General features: G+C 42.3%; 2 protein-coding genes and 1 non-coding gene across 3 annotated transcripts; 2 read left to right on the forward strand and 1 right to left on the reverse strand.

The window, feature by feature from the left end:
• Window positions 1–3053: 3053 nt before the first annotated feature.
• LOC136510466 (uncharacterized) lies at window positions 3054–4419 on the reverse strand. Its single transcript, XM_066504898.1, has 2 exons — window positions 3935–4419; window positions 3054–3555 (listed from the first exon to the last, which is right to left on the reverse strand). The coding sequence occupies exons 1-2, from the start codon at window positions 4417–4419 to the stop codon at window positions 3054–3056; spliced, it is 987 nt and encodes a 328-aa protein (XP_066360995.1).
• Window positions 4420–14786: 10367 nt separating this feature from the next.
• LOC136512126 (probable serine/threonine-protein phosphatase 2A regulatory subunit B'' subunit TON2) lies at window positions 14787–20044 on the forward strand. The gene is made up of 12 exons (XM_066506119.1): window positions 14787–15094; window positions 15761–15852; window positions 16063–16125; window positions 16220–16318; window positions 16539–16697; window positions 16972–17043; window positions 17163–17295; window positions 17396–17460; window positions 17608–17683; window positions 17805–17906; window positions 18038–18230; window positions 19465–20044. Exons 1-12 carry the CDS (start codon window positions 14917–14919, stop codon window positions 19703–19705), a joined length of 1473 nt encoding a protein of 490 aa, XP_066362216.1. The 5' UTR covers window positions 14787–14916; the 3' UTR covers window positions 19706–20044.
• On the forward strand, window positions 18802–18921 carry LOC136514662 (small nucleolar RNA snoR104). Its single transcript, XR_010773804.1, has one exon. It is a non-coding gene; the product is annotated as a small nucleolar RNA snoR104 (small nucleolar RNA).
• Window positions 20045–20210: the final 166 nt, after the last annotated feature.

The following is a 20210-nucleotide window of genomic DNA, read 5'->3' on the forward strand; positions in this document are numbered from 1 at the left end:
GTATGCCTTCTTTTTTACAATGGGTACCCTCACCAGCCCTTTATAGTCCAGGCATTGAGAGGCGTTGTTTGTGTCCTATTCGGATACAAGGTCAGAGTCCTAAGCTACGCTTCGGGCGCCTTTCCTTGTATAGTTTGAGTTGGAGTTTCGGTTTTGCACATTGCTTTGCTCCACGTTCTTCTTAGCGATTGGGCTGTAGGCCTTGTTACCAAGGCCTACCTCCCTGCAGTATGGTCTATGGGGGGCCCGTAGGGTTCCCCATCAACAGTCTGGTTTGTTCTCTCAGCGATACCTATTTATCTTCTGATCACCATCAACGTTCCAAAATGGTTTGTAATTGCGATTGATAAAATCCGAAGAGGCTTTCTTTGGAAGGGGAAGGAACAAACTAATGGTGGTTGTTGTTTAGTTGCATGGGAAAAGGTCAGCCGACCACTAGATTTGGGTGGTTTAGGAATTATTAGTCTTGAGGTCATGGCTTGGGCATTGCAAGCTAGATGGCAGTGGCATAAGAAAATCCGAACTGATCAACCTTGGATTGATCTGGAACTCCCCTCGCATCCTAACTCACTAGCCTTATTTTCTATTGCTGTCAGCACATAGGAAATGGAAATAATACGCTTTTTTGGACAGACATGTGGTTGCATGGTTGTTCAGTGGAGAATCTTGCACCTGAGGTTTTTACAAGTGTGTCTCCAAGGGTACGTAAAAGACAAACCGTGGCTGAGGCTTTGGACAATAATAAATGGGTTTCTGTAATACATAGGAGTCTGTCTTGGATTGGAATCAGGGAGTTTCTGCAACTATGGGACTGTGTCCAGGGCCTTCAGTTAAATGATTTTGAAGATCGACACATTTGGAAATTGGAACCTGGGGGCTGCTATTCCTCTAAATCTGCTTATCGGGCTTATTTCCAGGGATCAGTAACATTTGAGCCTTGGAGAAGACTCTGGAAAACTTGGGCTCCAAATAAGTGTAAGGTTTTTCTTTGGTTGGCAATTCGTAATAGGTGCTGGACGGCAGATAGACTTGAAAAGAGAGGGCTGCCTCATCCTGAGCAATGCCCCCTATGTGATCAGGAGGATGAGACAGTACAACACTTGCTAGTATCTTGTGTGGTGGCAAGACAGGTTTGGTTCAAGCTTTTAGCACCCCTGGACCTGGATGATTGCATTCCAAGGCAGCGGGAGCGCAGCTTCGCCGAATGGTGGCGCAAGGTTTTGAAAAAAGTGAAAAAAGAATACAAGAAGGGGGTAAATTCCCTAATAATTTTGGGTGCTTGGATGATATGGAAGCATAGAAATGCCTGTGTGTTTGAGGGGATGGCTCCCTCGGTCGATTCTATTATGATAGATCTCAAAGACGAACACAACCTTTGGTATCTGGCTGGCGCTAAGAAGCTGCAAGGTCTAGACCTAACTGGTGTAATTTAAACAGCTAGGTCAAGTTTTGGTCATGTACTTTTCTGTTTCATAAGCTAGTTTTTGTTCTGCTGAACTATCTCTCATATTTGGTCCCCGTATGAGAGAAGGGAGTTGTATGGGGATATTTTTCTCTCTCTAATGCAATGAAGCGTAGCTCTCCTATGTTTTCTAAAAAAAATTGTTCTATGTTAAGAATCATTACCATCATTTTGTGATATAGAAGCACCACACAAAAACACGAAATCATATTACAAAATAAAAGTTATTTAACTGGGATTATTTGAACAAAAAAGAATATAACAAAGTCCACTACAACAGATAAGGTATATTTTCCTTTCCCCCAATTCAAGGCAGCAGATGTTTTTCTTTGTCATGATCAATGACAATGCAATTTATATTGCATTGAAAACAGAAGGGATCAAACAGTAGCATCACATGGAGAACACGAAAATTCGGTTAAGAAATCACACCTCCATGCGCTAGATAGATAGATGACAAGTATGACAACGTCACACACAGAACATGCACTAAGGTCGAAGAAATCAAGTATTCACCTTCGACTTGCACTATCATAGTATCATCCCATCTCCTAATCTAATTATGATCTGTTGGCTTATTCTTTGAACTTGTTATTTTAGTTATTAATCAGCATGTAGCTGATTTATGTGACTAAATTGAATTAATAAGCACTGAACCATGTATGTTAGATAGAGAGTACAGAGTAGAGACTGCCATACTTGGTAAAATATTAGCAGATGTCCTCCCTGCATGCAGCATGCGTGCATATCCTCAGTCCCTTAACAGAAAGAGAAGGAAGAAAACTGAATGCGTGCGCGCATCATCAGTGCATGTCCTCCCTGCATGCAAGGTGATTGTGCATTTCCTTTCCGGTAAATAAGCACAAGGAAAAGGAATATCTGCGTGGAGAGAAACCGGGAGATGATGGGTTTTGCCAGCAGAATGCTCCAGACCTCCCTGCTGTAAACACAACCCAAGACGATGTGGTCCATAGTCTCTGGCGGTTGGTCGCAGTTAACACAATTACTGGAGTCCTGAAGGCCATGACGAAACCGCCGTTCCGCGGTCCAGCACCTCCTGTGCATCACCAACCAGAAGAAGAAGCGAACCCTTGGCGGCGCCGAGGTCTTCCAAATCTCCCTTGCTCCAAGTGGTCTTGATGCTCGAATGAACATCGCCCCATAAGCAGAAGCCGAAGAATAGCCTCCATCCGGCGTGAACCGCCACCGTAACACATCAGGTGTTCCCGGTGAGAGCTGAACATGCTGAACTCGCTGCCACACAAGCATGAACTCGTTGATGACCTGAACCATGTATGCTCCGGTGGCGCACCCAGGCATTACCCGGGAGTGCATCGCTGACAAGCGCCCTTCGTCGTCTTGCAGATACTGCTTGATAGAGCGCAGGTGCCAACGACTGAATGCTTGTGCCATCAATCCAGTTGTCCGTCCAGAAGAAAGTTGATTCTCCGGACCCAAGGATGGACATCGTTGCTGCCTTGAAAACTGCAGTAACCATCTTCTCTTTGTTCTTATGCAGGTAGGTCCACTTCTGGTTCTGATCAACCCGACATTTCCACTCCCAGCGAGCCCTCAGTGCGACCCCGGCGCGTCACAGATCAATCACGCCCTGCCCACCGAGTTCGCGTGGTTTATAGACTGTTTTCCAGGCCACCTTGCACTTTCCTGCAGTAACTGTCTGCTCACCACACCAAATGAAAGTGCGTCGCCGCTTATCAATTTGCTCGATCGCCCACTGCGAGAGACACAGCGCTATAAACATGTGTATTGGGATTGCCGAGAGCGTGGCCCTGGCCAATGCCGTCCTTCCAGCCATGTTTAGCAATCTTCCCTTCCACTGCGGTATCCTGGAAGCGACTGAGTCCACCAGTCTTTGTTCATCTCCCTTTCTCAGCTTGAAGATTGATAGAGGAATCTCCAGGTAGCGACATGGGAAGGTCTCGACCTTGCACGACAAAGTATCACGCACCAGTTCTAACTCCTGCTCAGAGCAACCGATTGGAGTAGCTACGCTCTTATCCAAGTTGGAGAACAGACCAGATGCTAGGCCAAAGAGCTCCACCGCCCCTTTCAGGACCAGCAGATCATCCAATCTGGGGTGACAACCATGACGACATCGTCAGCGCACAAGCTGACCCTGAACGGCAGCGCTGCGACACCCAAATGTGAAAGAAAACCCTGAGCATCTAACCAGCAGACAAGATGGTTGAGGACCTCCATGACAAGCACGAAAAGCATTGGCGATAACGGATCTCCCTGACGCAGCCCCCTAGCATGACAGATTCTTCTCCCCGACCTACCATTGGACAGTATGCTGGAGATCTAATCCCTCCAACGTTGGCCGAAACCCAAGTGCGCCAACACCTCGAGCAAGAAGCTCCATGCGACGGAGTCAAAAGCCTTGGCAATATCAATCTTGAGAAGGACACAAGGAACGCGCTTGTCATGGATCGCCTTGCAAGACAGGAGCACCGTTTGGAAGTTGTCGTGTATGCACTGTTTGGTTTGGCCGAACCAAGCTGTCCAGCACCATTCCCAGTCTTCTTGCTAGGCATTTTTATGATCAGCTTGCCAAAACTATGAATGAGACTAATGGGGCGATAGTCTCTGATCTCCTCGGGCTGCTCCTTCTTCCTCAGCAGGATCATGTAAGCATCGTTAAGCAAGTTGAGGCTTCTGGTGTCGCGAGCCCAAAATGCGTTGAAGGCATTCACGATGTCATCCTTGATTATGGGCCAGGCCTTCTTGTAGAAGCTGCCTGTGAATCCATTGGGCCCTGGCGCCTTGTCGTTCGACATTTCGGAGATCACCGCCCAAATCTCGGCCTTAGTAAAGCACACCTCCAGGTTGGAAAGGTCCACCGAGGGCAGCCCAATAAGACCAAGGTCGAATCTCCGAGAGCGAACAAAGATGGTGCCCAGGACTTGGTCATAGTATTGGTACAAAGTGCCAGCCATTGCCTCCTCACTAACAATCTCAGTGCCTTGGACGTGGAGAGACCGAATAAAGTTTCTGCGCTTTCTGTGGCAAGCCATGAGGTGGAAGAACTTGGTGTTTGTCCTCGGCTAGAAACAGCAATCTTGAGCGTTGCCTGGCCATCGTGTGCAACAAGGATGCCAAACCGAGCACACGGACTTTCAGCGACTTACGCAGTTGCGACTCAGGCACTTTAAGCGACTTGGATTCCTGAGCCACTTCCGGACGTAAGATTACCTCCCGGGGCAAGGCTAACTGCATCCGCACACTGCCGATCTTCTTATCGCTCCCGCTCTTCAACGCCCTTGCCACATTCCTGAGTTTGTAGTCCAGGACACGGAATTGTTTATGGTTGCAGTTCCTTTATTTGTGATGAGGGGTGATTAAATTAGTTGACTGTCGACATGGCATTAGTTGGTATTGTTAGACTTAATTCTGTATGGTACACAATAATCAATTTGTGCTGCTGAAACTCACCTTTTTAAAGAACTGATTTTCAAGCAATTCACAATGGGTGGACACCTAGGTGATACTAATTTCATATCTGCTAGAGTGATGTGTGTACACATGTTACATTGCTTGTTTCTGAATTACAAAGCATTACAGTAAATTCTTGGCCAAAAAAGGCATTACAGTAACATATATGATCCATTTTCCTACCTCTACATGGAAGAATACTTTTTGATAAACAGAAACTTAAAAAACATACCAACTGGATTTGTTCTCCCCTACCACAGTTGAGACGCATTGCATGATCACCGAACACCCCCATCCACTCTCTCTCTCTCAACATCTGCACATCTCCCTTTCCCATAGTGGCCACAGCTGAGATATGTTCTGCGTGATGGTTGAACCATCTCATGGTGGTCATATCATCTTTGTGCTTTTGTTTATCATCAAGATCTGGCTGAGAGAATTTCAAGAGTTTGAGGACAAGTCAGCTGCCATTAACCGCACCACTGGTGTTGGAAAACAACTGAGAGATATGCTGAAGGTCTGGTGCCGCTGTTTGAACAAGCTATTGGTCGGAAGCCTCGAATATAAAGAAATAATCGAAGCAGATAAGGAGCTGGTAATTAATCTGTGCAGGCTCCAGTAGTTTCAATTGCATTTGTACACATTGATAATATTCATCACCATTTTCACTGTGGTCTTTGGCTCTTTGCAGGGGATAACGTGCTTGTATGATGATCTTGTGATGGAGATGATGTGGGGAATGAAGAATCTCATGCGCAGTTTAGTGCCTCAAGAACAAAAGGTGCTGACCAAGGAGGAGCGCCTCCCAATGAGTAAAGGGCTGGAAATGATCCTGCGCCAGCATAACTTTCATGTCAAGCCAGAGACGGTGAGTTTTATCACAGCCTGTCTTTAGTTACCTTTTACCTGATGTGTCAACTACTGATCTTTTTCTGTTGTAATTAAACAGAAGACTCACAGTTCTTTATTTTTTTTTTAACAAAACGGCACGAGATTATACCCAATTTCATTGAAAAGAGGAGAAGAAACAAGCCCCTAGGGGTGGAAAGAAGACTCACAGTTCTTGTAGATATACATTTAGTTATTCATTTTATTGCCTATTCATTTTAGTTTTTGAGGATAGTTTTTATAAACAAGCAAAGAATTATGTCTTGTTTATGGCACTGGGATAAAATATTTGTCTTGTTATTTACAAACCTGTTATGTTATCTGAAAAAGGTTGGGTCATGCCTTTGATCAAAGCCCCTTTGTATTCATCCAGGTCAACGATGATATAGTGGAAACAGCTTGCTTCTTCTATGACTGTGACTTGGTTGTAAAGAAGCATTCCAGGAGCCTTCACATGTCAGATTCAGACCTTATGGAGATATCTGGGTTCAACAGCCAGGACTATGAAGATTGCAACTGCTATGAAGAAGATAGCTTACCCAGACGAAAAAGTTGAGCACCCTCCTGAGGTGAGCCATAATACTACTTTTGCAAGTGTGTTTTCATTCACCATGCAGTCGCTATGCGTATATATGTCATATATACGAATCTCATATACTTGCCAGGTCTGAGGTTTTGTGTATCTCTGTTTCTATCAGATGTTCTCAAAAGATGAGCTATCGAAGATACGGAAAGATGCAAGTAAATATAACGATAAGATCATCAAGCACAATGTCGCTAAAGTCTTCGAAGAATTGGTGCGTGCCAAAAGATGTAAGGAGATTAAGCTGACACTCATGCGGCACTTGGTTCGTGAAGCTACCTTGATGGTTGGGGAAACTGCAAACAAGAGGCTCAATCAAGCTGATGACTGAGGTCTGAGGGTTCTACAATCTACAAACAAGATGTGATGATGTAAGACTTTGTTTGGATGGAGATAATAATGGAGTAAAAACATGAATTAAGGTTTTAATTAAACGTATTATCTACGGACACAGAGTTATTAATTCTTTGTTATTTTGAGTACCATTGTTGATATTGTGATGGAAGCATGCAGGTCCCACATGAATTGGTGCATTTGAACCCTGCTCTCAGGATGCCTTTGGATTTCATTTTATATCCATGGTAGTCCTAATCATCTGTGCACACAAGACTTGTCGTCAGCTAAGCATCACGCCTCCTTCTCCCACACCCTTAGGGCAGCTCTGTGCGATAAGGAGGTGCGGATTGATTGAGGACACGCCTCACGGTGTATATAGAACAAAAAAAAAGTGCCCTATGCAAGAATATTAAAGACATCAGTTTTGATCCTTTTCCTACTACATCTTCATCTGAGTTAAAACTGATCAACTTGCCCTTAGACCTGACATTACACACGATAAATGTGTTGTGATGATTACCAGCTAGGCAAAGTTTTTTGAAAACCGTATGCATGGCAATCTTAGCAAAATTATGGATATCCTAATAAAAGGGAGAAAAGGAGATATGAAATTCCTATTTTTCCTAAGATGATTATGTTAGCTGATCGGCCCGGTTGCTAGCCAATTTTAATATGGGATGTTTAGGCCAATCATTCGGCTTTTTCAACAGACATATGATACGAGTAATGTATAGCTAACCAACACAAATTGGCCAATTCAGTGATTGAAACCAATATGACCAATTTAGGGAGGTTTGGTACTACTTTACTGATAGCTATCTTTGCGTATTCATTAGGTTCTGCTACACGAACCGATCCCAATTCAGTAGCACTGCATGTCTATTTTGCTCATGGTATTGTCAAATCCTCCTAAGACACATTTCCGAAGCCAACGAGCTAATTTATATTCAAATACTTCGCAAATCGACATGGCCCCGTGGATTAAGTTTTAAGCCAATTTAAGGAAGAACATTATAAATCTTTAGCGGAAAGTTTGGGGTACATTTTAAAGCAACCGAGAGTTATACTAAGACATATTCTTCATATTTTGATTACACGAAGGCTCCCGATAGTAGAAAAGTATGACTTTATAAATTCAATGGTGAAGGTAATAAAACCACAAGGGAGCACATTACCATGTTCCTTGATCAATTGGGTGAAGTTAGTACCATGGAACATATAAGAATTCATAATTTTCTGTTATCTCTTGCTGGTATTGCTTTTCCGTTACAACCTTGATCTTCTACTGGTTCTTTGAACACAATTAGATAAAAGCTTTTATGAGCATTTTCCAATGGAACCAGTGAGTTTAAATTGTCTACTTTGGTATCGGTTAAGCAAGGGTGTGACGGGCCTGTCGTTGATTTCATTAAAGGTTTAGAGATATTAAAAACTGATGTTTTAATTTGATAATTTATAAAATGATTTTGTTGATTTGTTTTTTGTTGGCTTACACACACATATTAAATAAAACGTTAGAGCACATTTGAGTTTCTCACTATTAATTAGTTGTTAAAAAAGCTTCAGCTATTGAAAATCGAAGTAACTTCGGAGAATATCTTAAATCCCACCAATCTAATATGGGCGTGGTTAGCGCCCGGACATCTGGACGCCCGAGCAGCTCGCCCCCATCCACCTTCGCCCCGACCCTGTCCGCCTTTGCCCCACCCCACGCGCGCACTTCGTCCCGTCTCTGCTCCCGCCGGTAGCCCCTGACCCCCTCCTCTCTCTCCGCGCGGGCAACACTCAGGAGGCGGGATGAGCAACTGAGGACGAGCACGCCTCAGCGCGCCCCCGCCGCAGCACCACCATCCGCCGGCCCCCCGACACGCTACGCGCCTAGTCCGCTCGCCCCGGCCGTACAACATAAAACACTTGCAACATGAAAACCATTTGAATGCAACATACATCCGAAAGTAGATGAAACATTTAGAACACGTACTCGAAACATGTGTGTGAAACACAAGAAACATCCAGATTTGCAACTTGCAACATGAAACCACTTGCTGCGATATAAGACTGAAACAACTGGGGAAGACCGGAGGCGCCACGACACGTGTGCCCCAGCGGCCATGGCGTGGCCAACGACACACCCAACGGCGATGGGCGACGGACGAACGGAGAGGGAGCGAGCGACGTAGGTGACTGCCACGCAAGTGAGCGCCGCAGGGAGCGAGGGTGCGTGGTGCGGCCGGAGATGGGGGAAGGGCACGGCGTGGCAGCCCGACGAGCATACACTGGGGAAGGGTGAACGGATGAGCAGCCAAGCCGAGCGATGCAGGTGGCTGCCACGCAGGTGAGCGGCGTAGGGAGTGAGGGCGCACGACGATGGGGAAAGGAAACGACACGGTAGCCTGACGACCACGCGCTGGAGAAGGGGGCGGACAGATGAGCAGCCACACTGCTTTGAGGCCAGATGGATAAGCACGAGGAGTGGGATGTGGGCTCAGGAGGGACAAGCGGATAAACACGACGGGATGTGGATTTGTTTTTCGTTTGGGCCGCTCCTGAGGAGCCGTGACCAGACACAGTCACGGACAGACACCTTGCAGGAAGTATTTCCGTTCTAATATACATGCTCTTGAGTATTGTTTGGATAACTCACACGATGAAACTTCAATTGTTTAACTGCTGAATTTATTTGGCTAGCACAAACTAAATAAGTTTCTTGTTTTTCCTCCAAGTCAATTCCATCTTTTGCCACCACTTGGTAAGTTGAAGCGTCATACATGTTATAAATGGTATCCTATACTTTTATAAAGCAAAACCTCACTGGCAATTTATCTTGACATATAAGGTGTCTACCTCAACAGTCCACTATCACTTGTAATTAAAGTTCACTGACACAAGCAATTATAATATCCACGTCAGCAAGACACATCATCCACTAACATACATTTAGTTGTCCACATCAGCGTGCCACGCTATTCACTAACATTGGTTTATAATAGTTAATATGTTCGTAAGAATTGTATGAATAGTTATATTTCATTCCAAATCAGTAGTTCTTAAATTTCATTCCAAATCGGTAGTTCCTGCAGCAACGCGTGGGATGTTCTTCTAGTATTTTTACTTCCCATGCAACTAATGATTATAATATCGTTCTGCAACAAGTCTAATCAATCTCTATTATAATAAATCAATCAAAACTATACTAGGTAACCCTAGAAAACGTCCTCTAAGAGCCTCCAACCACTGTGCATCCAGAGAAACGCACACGCAAAATCGTCTTCAAATTAAGGGCTAGAAAAATAACCAAACCAATCCGATGGCTGCCGATGAAAGTTTGATGCAAGGCTTCAACCTCAGACCCCGCGTGCCTTCCACCCTCGCAGCATCAAACGCGCCTGTCAATACTTCGAACACGGAATAAAAAAAACCACCGATCAGGAAGCTAGGGAGGACGCAAACAGTGATCCCGCCGCCGGCTATCTCCTCCTGTGGTCGGTCGCCTCTTCCAAGAGCAGGACGCAAACAGTGATCTCGCCGCCGGCCGTCTCCAGGATCAGGTCGAGGTATCCCACCGGCCTCCTCCAGGATCAGGACACGAGCTCTGAACAGGACCAGCGCGAGGTCATCCCGTCGCCGGCCGCCTCCTCCCAGAACAGGACGCGAGCGCCAGTCGCCTCCTCCCGACGGCAACGCTCCACGCTCGATCTCCACGCTCGCAGGATACTAGCGTGAGGAAACCCTACTGCCCGGCCAAGGAAACGTCCTGTCTTTCTGGTTTGGTCGGTGTCTAGTACTCCCTCTGTCCTTAAATGTGTGTCGTCACGATTTTACATGCCGATAATTTTGACTCGATTTATAGAAAATACGTGTAACATTTCTATCTTGAAATAAATTTATTAAAAAACTAGATTTAAATATTTATCCAATGATACTAATTATGTATTAGAAATATTAATATTTTTTAATACTCCCTCCGTTTCTTAATATAAACTATATAGATTTTAAAGAAAATTCCAAAATATAGGTACGGATCAGCTCCCACGCCGATTAGTTTGGAAACATTTCCACCGTACATAGCACATGCCCTAACCAATCTCTTAGATTTAGGAAGCAATATGATTGGGAGAGACAAGATGGCCTGATTTTTTTTTCCTCGGTCTCACATCCTTTCCCAAGCCGTGCGTTAATATTGGTACTAAAAACTCTATATCTAGGAACGGAGAGAATATATATTTAGTCAAAGTTGTTTCTCGGAAAACGAAAACGACATATATTTAGGGACGGGGGAGTAATAACCAACAAATCCATCTGAAAAGGAACGATTCGCCACTGAATCAGTTTACTTTGAGTAGTCATATCAGTGTTTACTTTATCTGATATCCTTGGTTGGTAGAAGACTATTCCGACTTGAACATATCACCTTCCTTTGTTAGGGCTAGCCAAATTATGTCTTAATAGTCAGCTGAAGTCAGAGCTTAAAGTATTTTTTCTACTTACTTCGTTTTGGTCAACCATTGGTGTCTCTGCGTGCTCTAAATTACTTTATGTGTATTTTTGCACAGGTCACGTACTGCTGATGCTCCTCTCGAACGATTGAAAATCTTGCTTCCGCTGAATTGCCTGTTCAGATGAATTTTCCTAGGATCTTTTTAATGTCTCAAATCAGCAGTGTATGGTTGACTGAGCACTGCTATATATAACAAGTTAGCAACCTGTTTTGATCAGCCTGGCCTACAGTTAACACACTACGTTACTGCTAAAAAAACTAGAAAACATGTGCTCTGTCTGAATTCAGTTTCAGTGACTGTTTCTAGCACGTCTTATAGCTTACACAAATAACATATGTTTCGTGCTTAATTTTGATGCAAGATACGCCAGCTTACACAAATAACATAATGTGAAGATCCTTGTTGGTACTTCACAATGTCTACGTCGAGAAATACACGTGATGCGTTAAGCGATATCACTAACATGGCAGGTATGCTTTTAATATGTATGTATACAACACTTTCGAGGTATCTTTCTGATTTCCTATATATGTCCAAACGCCCACTTTAGATGAGGCCTCACGGAGTAGGGAGGAAAGAAACATGCAGCAACGGATTCGTCGAGCTAAGATGTCCAGCGAACAAAGGAAAGAGATGAAGAGGAAACAACATGAGTACCAGCGTGAGTACCGAGCACGGAAGAAGGCTACATCCCAAAATAGTAGCACTTCCTGCGCTTTGATTGAAACAATGCTAATATCATCACCCACGGGTACTAAATCTCTTTGATACTTACATTTACACCAATAACCCTGATGATTTAATCCCATCCCATGCTCAACCATTAACGAAACATAGAAATGGCGCAAATGCAGACCGAGGTGAGGCCACAGACTTGCTACACAGTAATCATAGTCATGTTGGCATTGCTAACGCCACCATAACAGACATTGAACTATAGTAAAGATGAAAAGGTTCAAACATGGGTCAACAATTATTTAGACACTGATACGGTAAGCTTGACCACAAGATCTTATATATGCTATTTTTTTTGTTGATTGAAACATGTAGAAAAAAATTAGATAAAACTCTATTACTGCAGTGTTCCTTCCGATTAATATTGTGAAGTTTCACTGGTACCTAGCGGTTGTGAATGCTTCAGAAGGCGAGATACATGTTTTGGATTCTTTCGGAGAAAATATGTCAAACTAGCAAGATCTCAACTATAAGGTATGGTTTAATGTGTGTGTGTGTGTGTGTATATATATATATATATATATATATATATATATATATATATATATATATATATATATATATATATAGACACACACACTATTTCTAAAAAAATCGTTAATATCCCTTTCTAAATCTTGGTGTTTGGGTCATAGCAGTTAATAGGAATGGATAGACTAATAAAAAGTTCAGCAGAGCATACACATCTGAACCAAAAATATAGGTAAAGGGTATCGAAGTGGCATCTTGACCAAAAATATATAAGATCATAAAAAAAGTGCAAACATATGGGTAAAAGATCATCTAACTTGTCGTGTATATGCCATTGACGTACCAGTAACATCTATATCACTCATATTTTATTTTTTTCAATATTGCACAGTGTAAGTTGTGGTTTATAGATGATTAATTTTATGGAGTATTGGACTGGAACTACTTTTATCTGACCATGTAACTCAGGTAATTTCATAGGAATATTTCTAAATATAGTCATTTTTTGGACTGGTTAATATATCAGGACCTCTTCATATTTTCAAGACCCTATAAGTAACTTTAGGGTCAAGCTACCTGCGATCTTGCATAACTCCCCGTTAAACAGTAGAGAATATCTAATTTACCGTCGGGGTACAATAACATGGACAAACAAGAAAGACCTATTACCTACAATTTGCGCAAACATCCATTTGATGGCCGATGCTGAACCTTTGGAGTAAGTCATTCTAAAGAAAATTATTTTGTTCTAATTTAGATATTTCCATTATCCGTGCTAGAATAAGCAATTTGTTCCTTGTCCATGTTTTTTAGCAAAAAGTGGGTCTGAAGCACACAACCATACCCAATTTCTTTAAGTCTCAGAAAAAATTAGATATTTTAGATGAGAATAGAGAGATGGATCATGATTGCTTTAATATGGCTGTTCGGATGGCTGCGTGGAATGAACCCTTGTTGTTCAAGAAACAAAAATACCACTTCATGGACCTCCAGTTTGCTATAAGTTGATCTAATTCTTAATCGTATAATTCATCAAATAATTATAATATCTATAATTGTATAATTAATCAATTTATAAATTTTGCAAATCGAGATCCGCGATGTTGTGACAAGCTAGACCACAAGAAACTGGCAAAAGTGCTTGAGTGCTGGCATGACAAGGAGTACAAAATTAAAGATCGTAGCAATATAAGATATGTTCTCTGTACTCCTTTATATTTTATACTATATTTTATTTAGCACGTGTGTATGTTTTTAGATTCTACTGCCAGATTATTGAAATGGACTATATACTTTATTCATAATGGACATGCAAAATAAAATTGTGCACATTATGGACCCACTCCTAGATGATGTATGTTACAAGGGTTATGATTAAAGCATGCCATATATAGCTATATTTCACACTATGGCTAAAAGGTTCAGACTCGCCATGAAACTGATAAATTCTAAGTGGAACGACAATATTTATTACTAGAAGCGAGAATTCCCTACATGTGTTCCAAAAGTTCTAAAAAATAAAGACCGGTAATCACTTATAACATGTTTCATCTTTCTTATCACAAAATAGTTATTTGATTTATGTACAACAAATAAACAAATGCTTTTCTCCAGAAAATTTGGAGGGTTCCTGGTATACTATTTCATGAAGTCATGGGATGGTGTAAGATTGCCACAAATCAACACTGTAAGCATATATTTTCTAACTATATTCCGTACACTACATAGAAAATTAATAACTTCACTTATTATCTGCTATGCACAGCTATCAACTTCACTGAGGATGGAATTCTTGTCGGACGTTCTGAAGAGCTGTGCAAACGAATGTTTAGACAGCTTCCGTGAAGATCTCTAGGTCATAATTAAGGACTTAGGCAGAATGTAACTTAGATGGTTAATATGAGAAATAACTTTACTACGCCTTCTTATGCAAAAGTGTTTCTCGGATTGTATACATGCTCAAATGTAATTGTGTAAAAGTTGAACTATGAAAAAAAAACATTAGTTATTTCATGTGCATCTCTAAGATAAAACTATGACGTTAGCACGAGCATTATACTCGTCATTATAAAGGACAATTAAGTCTATCATGATACAAATTGATAAATTGTCTTTTTCTGTTAGTACCTTTTGTGTTCCTTTTCTTTTTCCGTTCTTCTCAAGGAAATGTTGACGCAAAAATTTCGTGCTGATCTTGTATAGTCGCCGATCAACATCTTGTCCCACAGCCAAATGCTGATGCAAAAATCGTCGCGTTTCAAATTTCAAATCTCGATCTTGTATAGTCGCCGATCAACATCTTTTTGTCCTTCTCATTTTCCGTTTTTCTCAGGGGGTCTCTGGCGCCGTCGGCCCACACGCGCCCACGGAGCAACCCGAGTGCTGCCAAACCGGACCGCGTCGGGCCACCCTGTTCCGGCCAGAGGCCCGTTTCACTCACTGCTCCACGCGCCCGCCCCGAGAGCACCCGATCCACCACCGCGGCCGGGATGAGCACCGCCTCCGGCGACGGCGCGGACGCCGGCGGCGACGGGGTCTCCTCTGCGGCGGCCGCTGCGTCGGCGCCCGCCGGGAGGCGGATCCCGCCCGCCTCGTCCATGCCGTGGGTCCGCAACCTCCGCCGCTTCGTCGGCACGGGCGCCGGCCTCGGATCCGAGGCCCTCATGGGTCAGTGCCTCTCGCCTCTGTTCCTCCCTTAGCCAGCCCCCCCCGGCCTCCGCGCTAGGCTAGGCTCGGTGGGAGCTCCGCGCTTTGGATTCGAGGTGGTGGTGGTTAGGTGCTAGGACTAGGGTTTACATCCGCCCCAGTTTGAAATGCGTGTGTGGTAGGAGGATGGGATCTGTGCACCATAGGATTTATGGTGATGTAATGCAGCCACACGGGTACCTGAAAAAGTTGGATGCTGATTTGCAGCTGTTGATTTTGGTGACGATTCATTGGGGGAAGAGAATGGTGCTCTCTGAAGAGGTAGTGACGTTTAGGGAGGCTATAGATTTTGGATGTGTGCTGTTTGAGTTTGCACCTATACTCAGTAATTCGATGATATGGGGATACCTGTAGTCAGGACAGTGGGCTGAGTGCTAGTACTCTGTCACTGCACCTGTATGAAGAACTAGCACCCTTTTTCTTTTGTAGTTTATCACAATTAGTGAATTAAAGTAGTTTGGTAGTTCCTTGCTCACGGGTGCAGGAAAGTGATACAAAAAAACTAGCATGTTCTCTTTGGAAACAAGCTTAAAATAAAATGGTACATTAGACTCTGGTGGTTCTTTTGTTATCAACATATACATTTCGCACTACACTCATGATTTGTTCTATACGCACAATTTGCAGAACTGGAGACTAAAAGGATATTGCTTGAGATTTTCAAGGAGCGCCAGCGGAAGAGTGCTGAAGCTGGATCCATCCCTAGTTTTTACAAGAAGGTGCATGATTCAGTTTGCTGACTGTTCTTGTCCTTTTATATTTGTACTCTTAAGATGAAACTTACAGCTTAACTAAAACACAACAGTTGGAGCTCTAGCTACCTCCGTAGAAATTTCTTTTGGGTTCCCTCAGTAATTACACTTGGTTCTATTTTGTAGAATCTAACACCTTAGTTGTGGATACTAAACTAGTCTCCATCTTGTGTCCAGAAACCTGAAGAAGGATCCATTAGCTCTAGAGTTCAGAGGTTGGCCAAGTACAGGTTTCTAAAGGTAACATCAGCTAGTGACATGCTAAGCTTTATTTCGTTGGTATTTTCCTTTTCATGATTTGTGCCTTATGGGAGCTTTTCAAAACCAATTACAGAAACAATCAGAGCTGCTGCTGAATGCTGATGATCTTGATGCCATGTGGGTTTGTCTCAGAGAAAATTGTGTTATTGATGACGCTACTGGTGCTGAAAAGGTATGATTCTTTTTTGATACAGGTATTTTGCACCGCATCCATTGTAAACCCTTAGCTCTTGTTGAATGTTTGAATATCGGCATACTAGTTTTGTTCTGGCCTCACCAGCTCACCGCTAACAGCTACATGTGTGATCTCCATTTATGTTTGTTTAGCTGTTTATGTAGCACTGTTTTTATTATTATATGTCCCTTTCTTACTTCTTTCTGGAATACTGCAGATGAATTATGAAGATTTCTGCCATATTGCCACAGTCTGCACGGAGCAGATTGGTCAGAAATGCAAACGTTTCTTCAGCCCTTCAAACTTCATGAAGTTTGAGAAGGATGATTCTGGGAGGATTGCTATCCTACCATTTTATCTTTATGTTATGCGAACAGTGAGTTATTTTTATTCAAGAAAGAGTAGTTAAAATTGCTAGCTAGTTTTGTCCCACATGCTTCATTTTTATCTAATAAATTGTGGGTTCGTTAAAACCCACATTGTCAGCGATTCCATTCTATATTCGGATCTGAAGAATTTTGTTCCATTACTTATTCTGTTTCATTATTTATACCAAGTTTGTCTAAATAACTGTCAGGCTAGACCTTAGAATCTAATTGCGCAAATTATGGTGCTATATACTGATCATTTGCTTACTGGTGCTTCTTCAGGTTTCTCTTACTCAAGCAAGAATTGATATGAGTGAGCTTGATGAGGATTCTGATGGTCTCCTTCAGCCTCATGTAAGGACAACCAGGACATGTCGATGATACTTTGCGCCTTAGAAGTGTTTTTTATGCCCTAATTGTTCTTGTAGGAAATGGATGCATGTATAAGAGGACTCACTCATTTATTTTCATAGGAAATGGAAGCATATATTAGAGGACTCATCCCCAATTTGGCACAATTGCGTGACATGCCCACTGCATTTGTTCAGATGTACTGCCGCATAGCTGCACGCAAGTTCTTTTTCTTCTGCGATCCACACAGACGGGGTATAAAAAAAAAACTAGACTTATACAGTGGATTTATATCCAAAACAACATTCTGAGATTAATTGCCTATGCTGCATTATACTGTTTATTATGCTTGCAGGGAAAGCATGCATAAAGAAAGTGTTGCTGAGTAATTGTCTTCAGGAGCTAATGGAACTGCATCAGGTACTTTTTGAATATATTTTTGCACTGTTCAATGTGATGAACTTGAGAATCTTGGTATTTCTATAGTGTAATGTTGCTGCATACTCGAATTGCACAAGGTTTTGGGGATTTGTCCATTTTGATGATTATAATCACTTAAATTTTCAGGAGAGCGAGGAAGAGGTAACCGATACTGAGCAGGCAGAAAATTGGTTTTCCTTAACTTCAGCTCAGCGCATATGTGGTATGTCGGCTGGAATTCTCGTAAATAGTTGTTTTGCCCTGTGGATTTGAAATGTATCATCTACCTACCATTCTAATGTGGTGTATAGTCTGTGTTTGATTTTTACCTCATGCCTGTACAGACATGTTTCTTGCACTGGATAAGGATACGAATGGTACACTGAGCAAACAAGAGCTCAAGGAATATGCAGATGGCACATTGACTGAGATTTTCATTGAAAGAGGTTAAACTCTACCACTGACATTTTTATACTTATGTTGCTGTCTCAAAACTAGTGTCTCTAGGCATAGCTTATGAACTGTCTTTGAGAGTTTGTTCATGAATACATAACAACAATGTGGTTGTGTTTTTCAGTTTTTGATGAGCATGTCCGCCGGAGCAAAGTTGGAGTTGTAAACAGTCGTGAGATGGACTTTGAAAGCTTTCTTGATTTTGTTTTGGCTCTAGAAAACAAAGATACCCCTGAAGGCTTGACATATTTATTTAGATGCCTTGATCTTAATGGAAGGGGATTCCTTACAACTGCAGATATCCATACTCTATTTAGGTATGTAATTATGTATGCACTAATTTACACTGTATTGTTAATTTGTTATTGGATTCTTATGGCTGTTTCTAGTCTGATGATAGATCTACTTGTTCATAGTCATGGACAAGCGGATGCAGGCCCCCCATCTTTTTTTTTTCTTCTGATGGCCTCTTTAAAGTGTTTTAGCATACCATTTCAAACTTAAATTTGAAAATTGATACCCTTGTGATCAATCTATTTGGCTTGAAAGCAGTACCGAATGAACTTTGGTTTGACTTGCTCCATTGCGATGCTCTACTTTGTTATTTGTATTTTTGTGGAAATCTACCTGCCTAATAGTAAAAGAGGGGAAAAAGGACTGACTCTTAAACTACATGAGGTTGGCTTGAAACTTACTTTCGTCGACTCAGTTGCATTACCTATTTCTGTTATTTCAAGCTGCCTAGAGGCAGCCTGTCATCATTATGGATTTACTTGTATAACAATAAAAAAAATATTGAAATTTGTGTTCAATAGTACTGTGAAGTACAAAGCTTTGGGTTCTGTTCAATTCTTATTTTGGGAAGCACCTGTACTCTGGAAGAAAAGAAAGGAGGCTGTTAGAGTTAACATTCCTACCTGATGCCATCTTCCTAGATTGAATCTGTCATTTTTTGTGCTTGCTGAACTTTTAGTCTGTTCTGCTGGCCTTAACAGGCAGTATATCAGTTGCTTCAATAGTTAATCTCTAGCCACCAGATACTGTTCTGTATTTCTGTTTTTCTCCTTTTGCACGCACAGCTACAAGGCATCCTCAATTTTATTTTCTTTTTAATTTAATTTTAGTCACCAGTTGCAAATTGCAATGTTGTTAGGCAACACGTGGGATGTGACTGACAAGTATTATCCCAGAAGGCTTGAACAGGGGCTGTTCGGTTGCTGTTTAGCTTTTATGCAATCTAACTAGCTAAATGTGTATTTACTAAATCCAGTAATATTTTACTGTGATTCGTTGATTAAAAATAGTTTCAACTAATAGCTGATACTAGAAAATGCTCAATACAACAAGTTAGTCAACTAAGATATTTGATCTCATTTTCTGATACTTTCTCATTTCTTAATAGTCTTCAAAATATGTTTTCAAGTAGTGCTCTAAATTCTTACAACACTATGCTAGCGGAGTCTTATGTATTGAACTTATCCTATGATGTGCCCCATGACATCAGTAATTTGACCATTCATGTTTCTCATGCAACCCTTTCCATGTTTACAGAGACGTACACCAGAAATGGATTGAGGGCGGGAACTATGAGCTTTGCATAGAAGATGTGAGGGATGAAATCTGGGACATGGTGAAGCCCGCAGATCCTCTCAGGATCTCGCTGTCAGATCTTCTTTCTTGCAAGCAAGGCGGGACTATTGCCAGCATGCTTATAGATGTGCGTGGCTTCTGGGCCCATGACAACAGGGAGAACCTTCTCCAGGAAGAGGAAGAGCAAGTGGAAGAGGCATGAGTTCTGTTCTCCAGCTGCCAAGTAACCATATCCGATGCCTCAAATTGCAACATTCTTGGAACTGCCTGTACCGCGGTATCAGTCACTGTAGCTTAGCTAGTGTATTAGATCTGTTGCCACCTGTTTTCCTGAAGCTTTTGTTGTAAGTGTGCCACATTGGTCTTTGGAACTTGTTGAGGCTAGCGTGGTTTGGCCATATTGACATCTGAACACTACAGCCTTGGCAGCCTGTATGTACATCTAGATTGCACGAAGCGCGCAATCCTGACTACGGCATTACGCCTGTAAGCCTATATGTAATACATTGTGTTCAGTTCGTACATGGCTTGTGGATTGTTACTTGATTGCCTGGTTTTTTGCCATTTTTGCTGCATCGCAGAAGCTTCTGCTCGATCAGTGGTGAAGCTCTAGCCTGTTAACCGTCTGTGATCTTGAAAGCTCGACTTCCATCCATTGTCCAATTTTTTTGCTTGGTCATTTATTGTTTCGTCGCTGCTTCCAAGTA

The sequence above is a fragment of the Miscanthus floridulus genome, chromosome 16 (genome assembly GCF_019320115.1).
Source record: "Miscanthus floridulus cultivar M001 chromosome 16, ASM1932011v1, whole genome shotgun sequence".
Lineage (NCBI taxonomy): Eukaryota > Viridiplantae > Streptophyta > Magnoliopsida > Poales > Poaceae > Miscanthus > Miscanthus floridulus.

Bases quoted from the DNA above. Each gene is read 5' to 3' on its own strand.
- LOC136510466 (XM_066504898.1), bottom strand. From the start codon at position 4,419: ATGGCTGGCACTTTGTACCAATACTATGACCAAGTCCTGGGCACCATC. The intron at 3,556-3,934 runs GTGCTCCTGTCT...TTGTCACCCCAG, and splicing joins TACACGACAACTTCCAAACG to ATTGGATGATCTGCTGGTCC.
- LOC136512126 (XM_066506119.1), top strand. From the start codon at position 14,917: ATGAGCACCGCCTCCGGCGACGGCGCGGACGCCGGCGGCGACGGGGTC. The intron at 15,095-15,760 runs GTCAGTGCCTCT...CACAATTTGCAG, and splicing joins CGGATCCGAGGCCCTCATGG to AACTGGAGACTAAAAGGATA. The intron at 15,853-16,062 runs GTGCATGATTCA...TCTTGTGTCCAG, and splicing joins TCCCTAGTTTTTACAAGAAG to AAACCTGAAGAAGGATCCAT.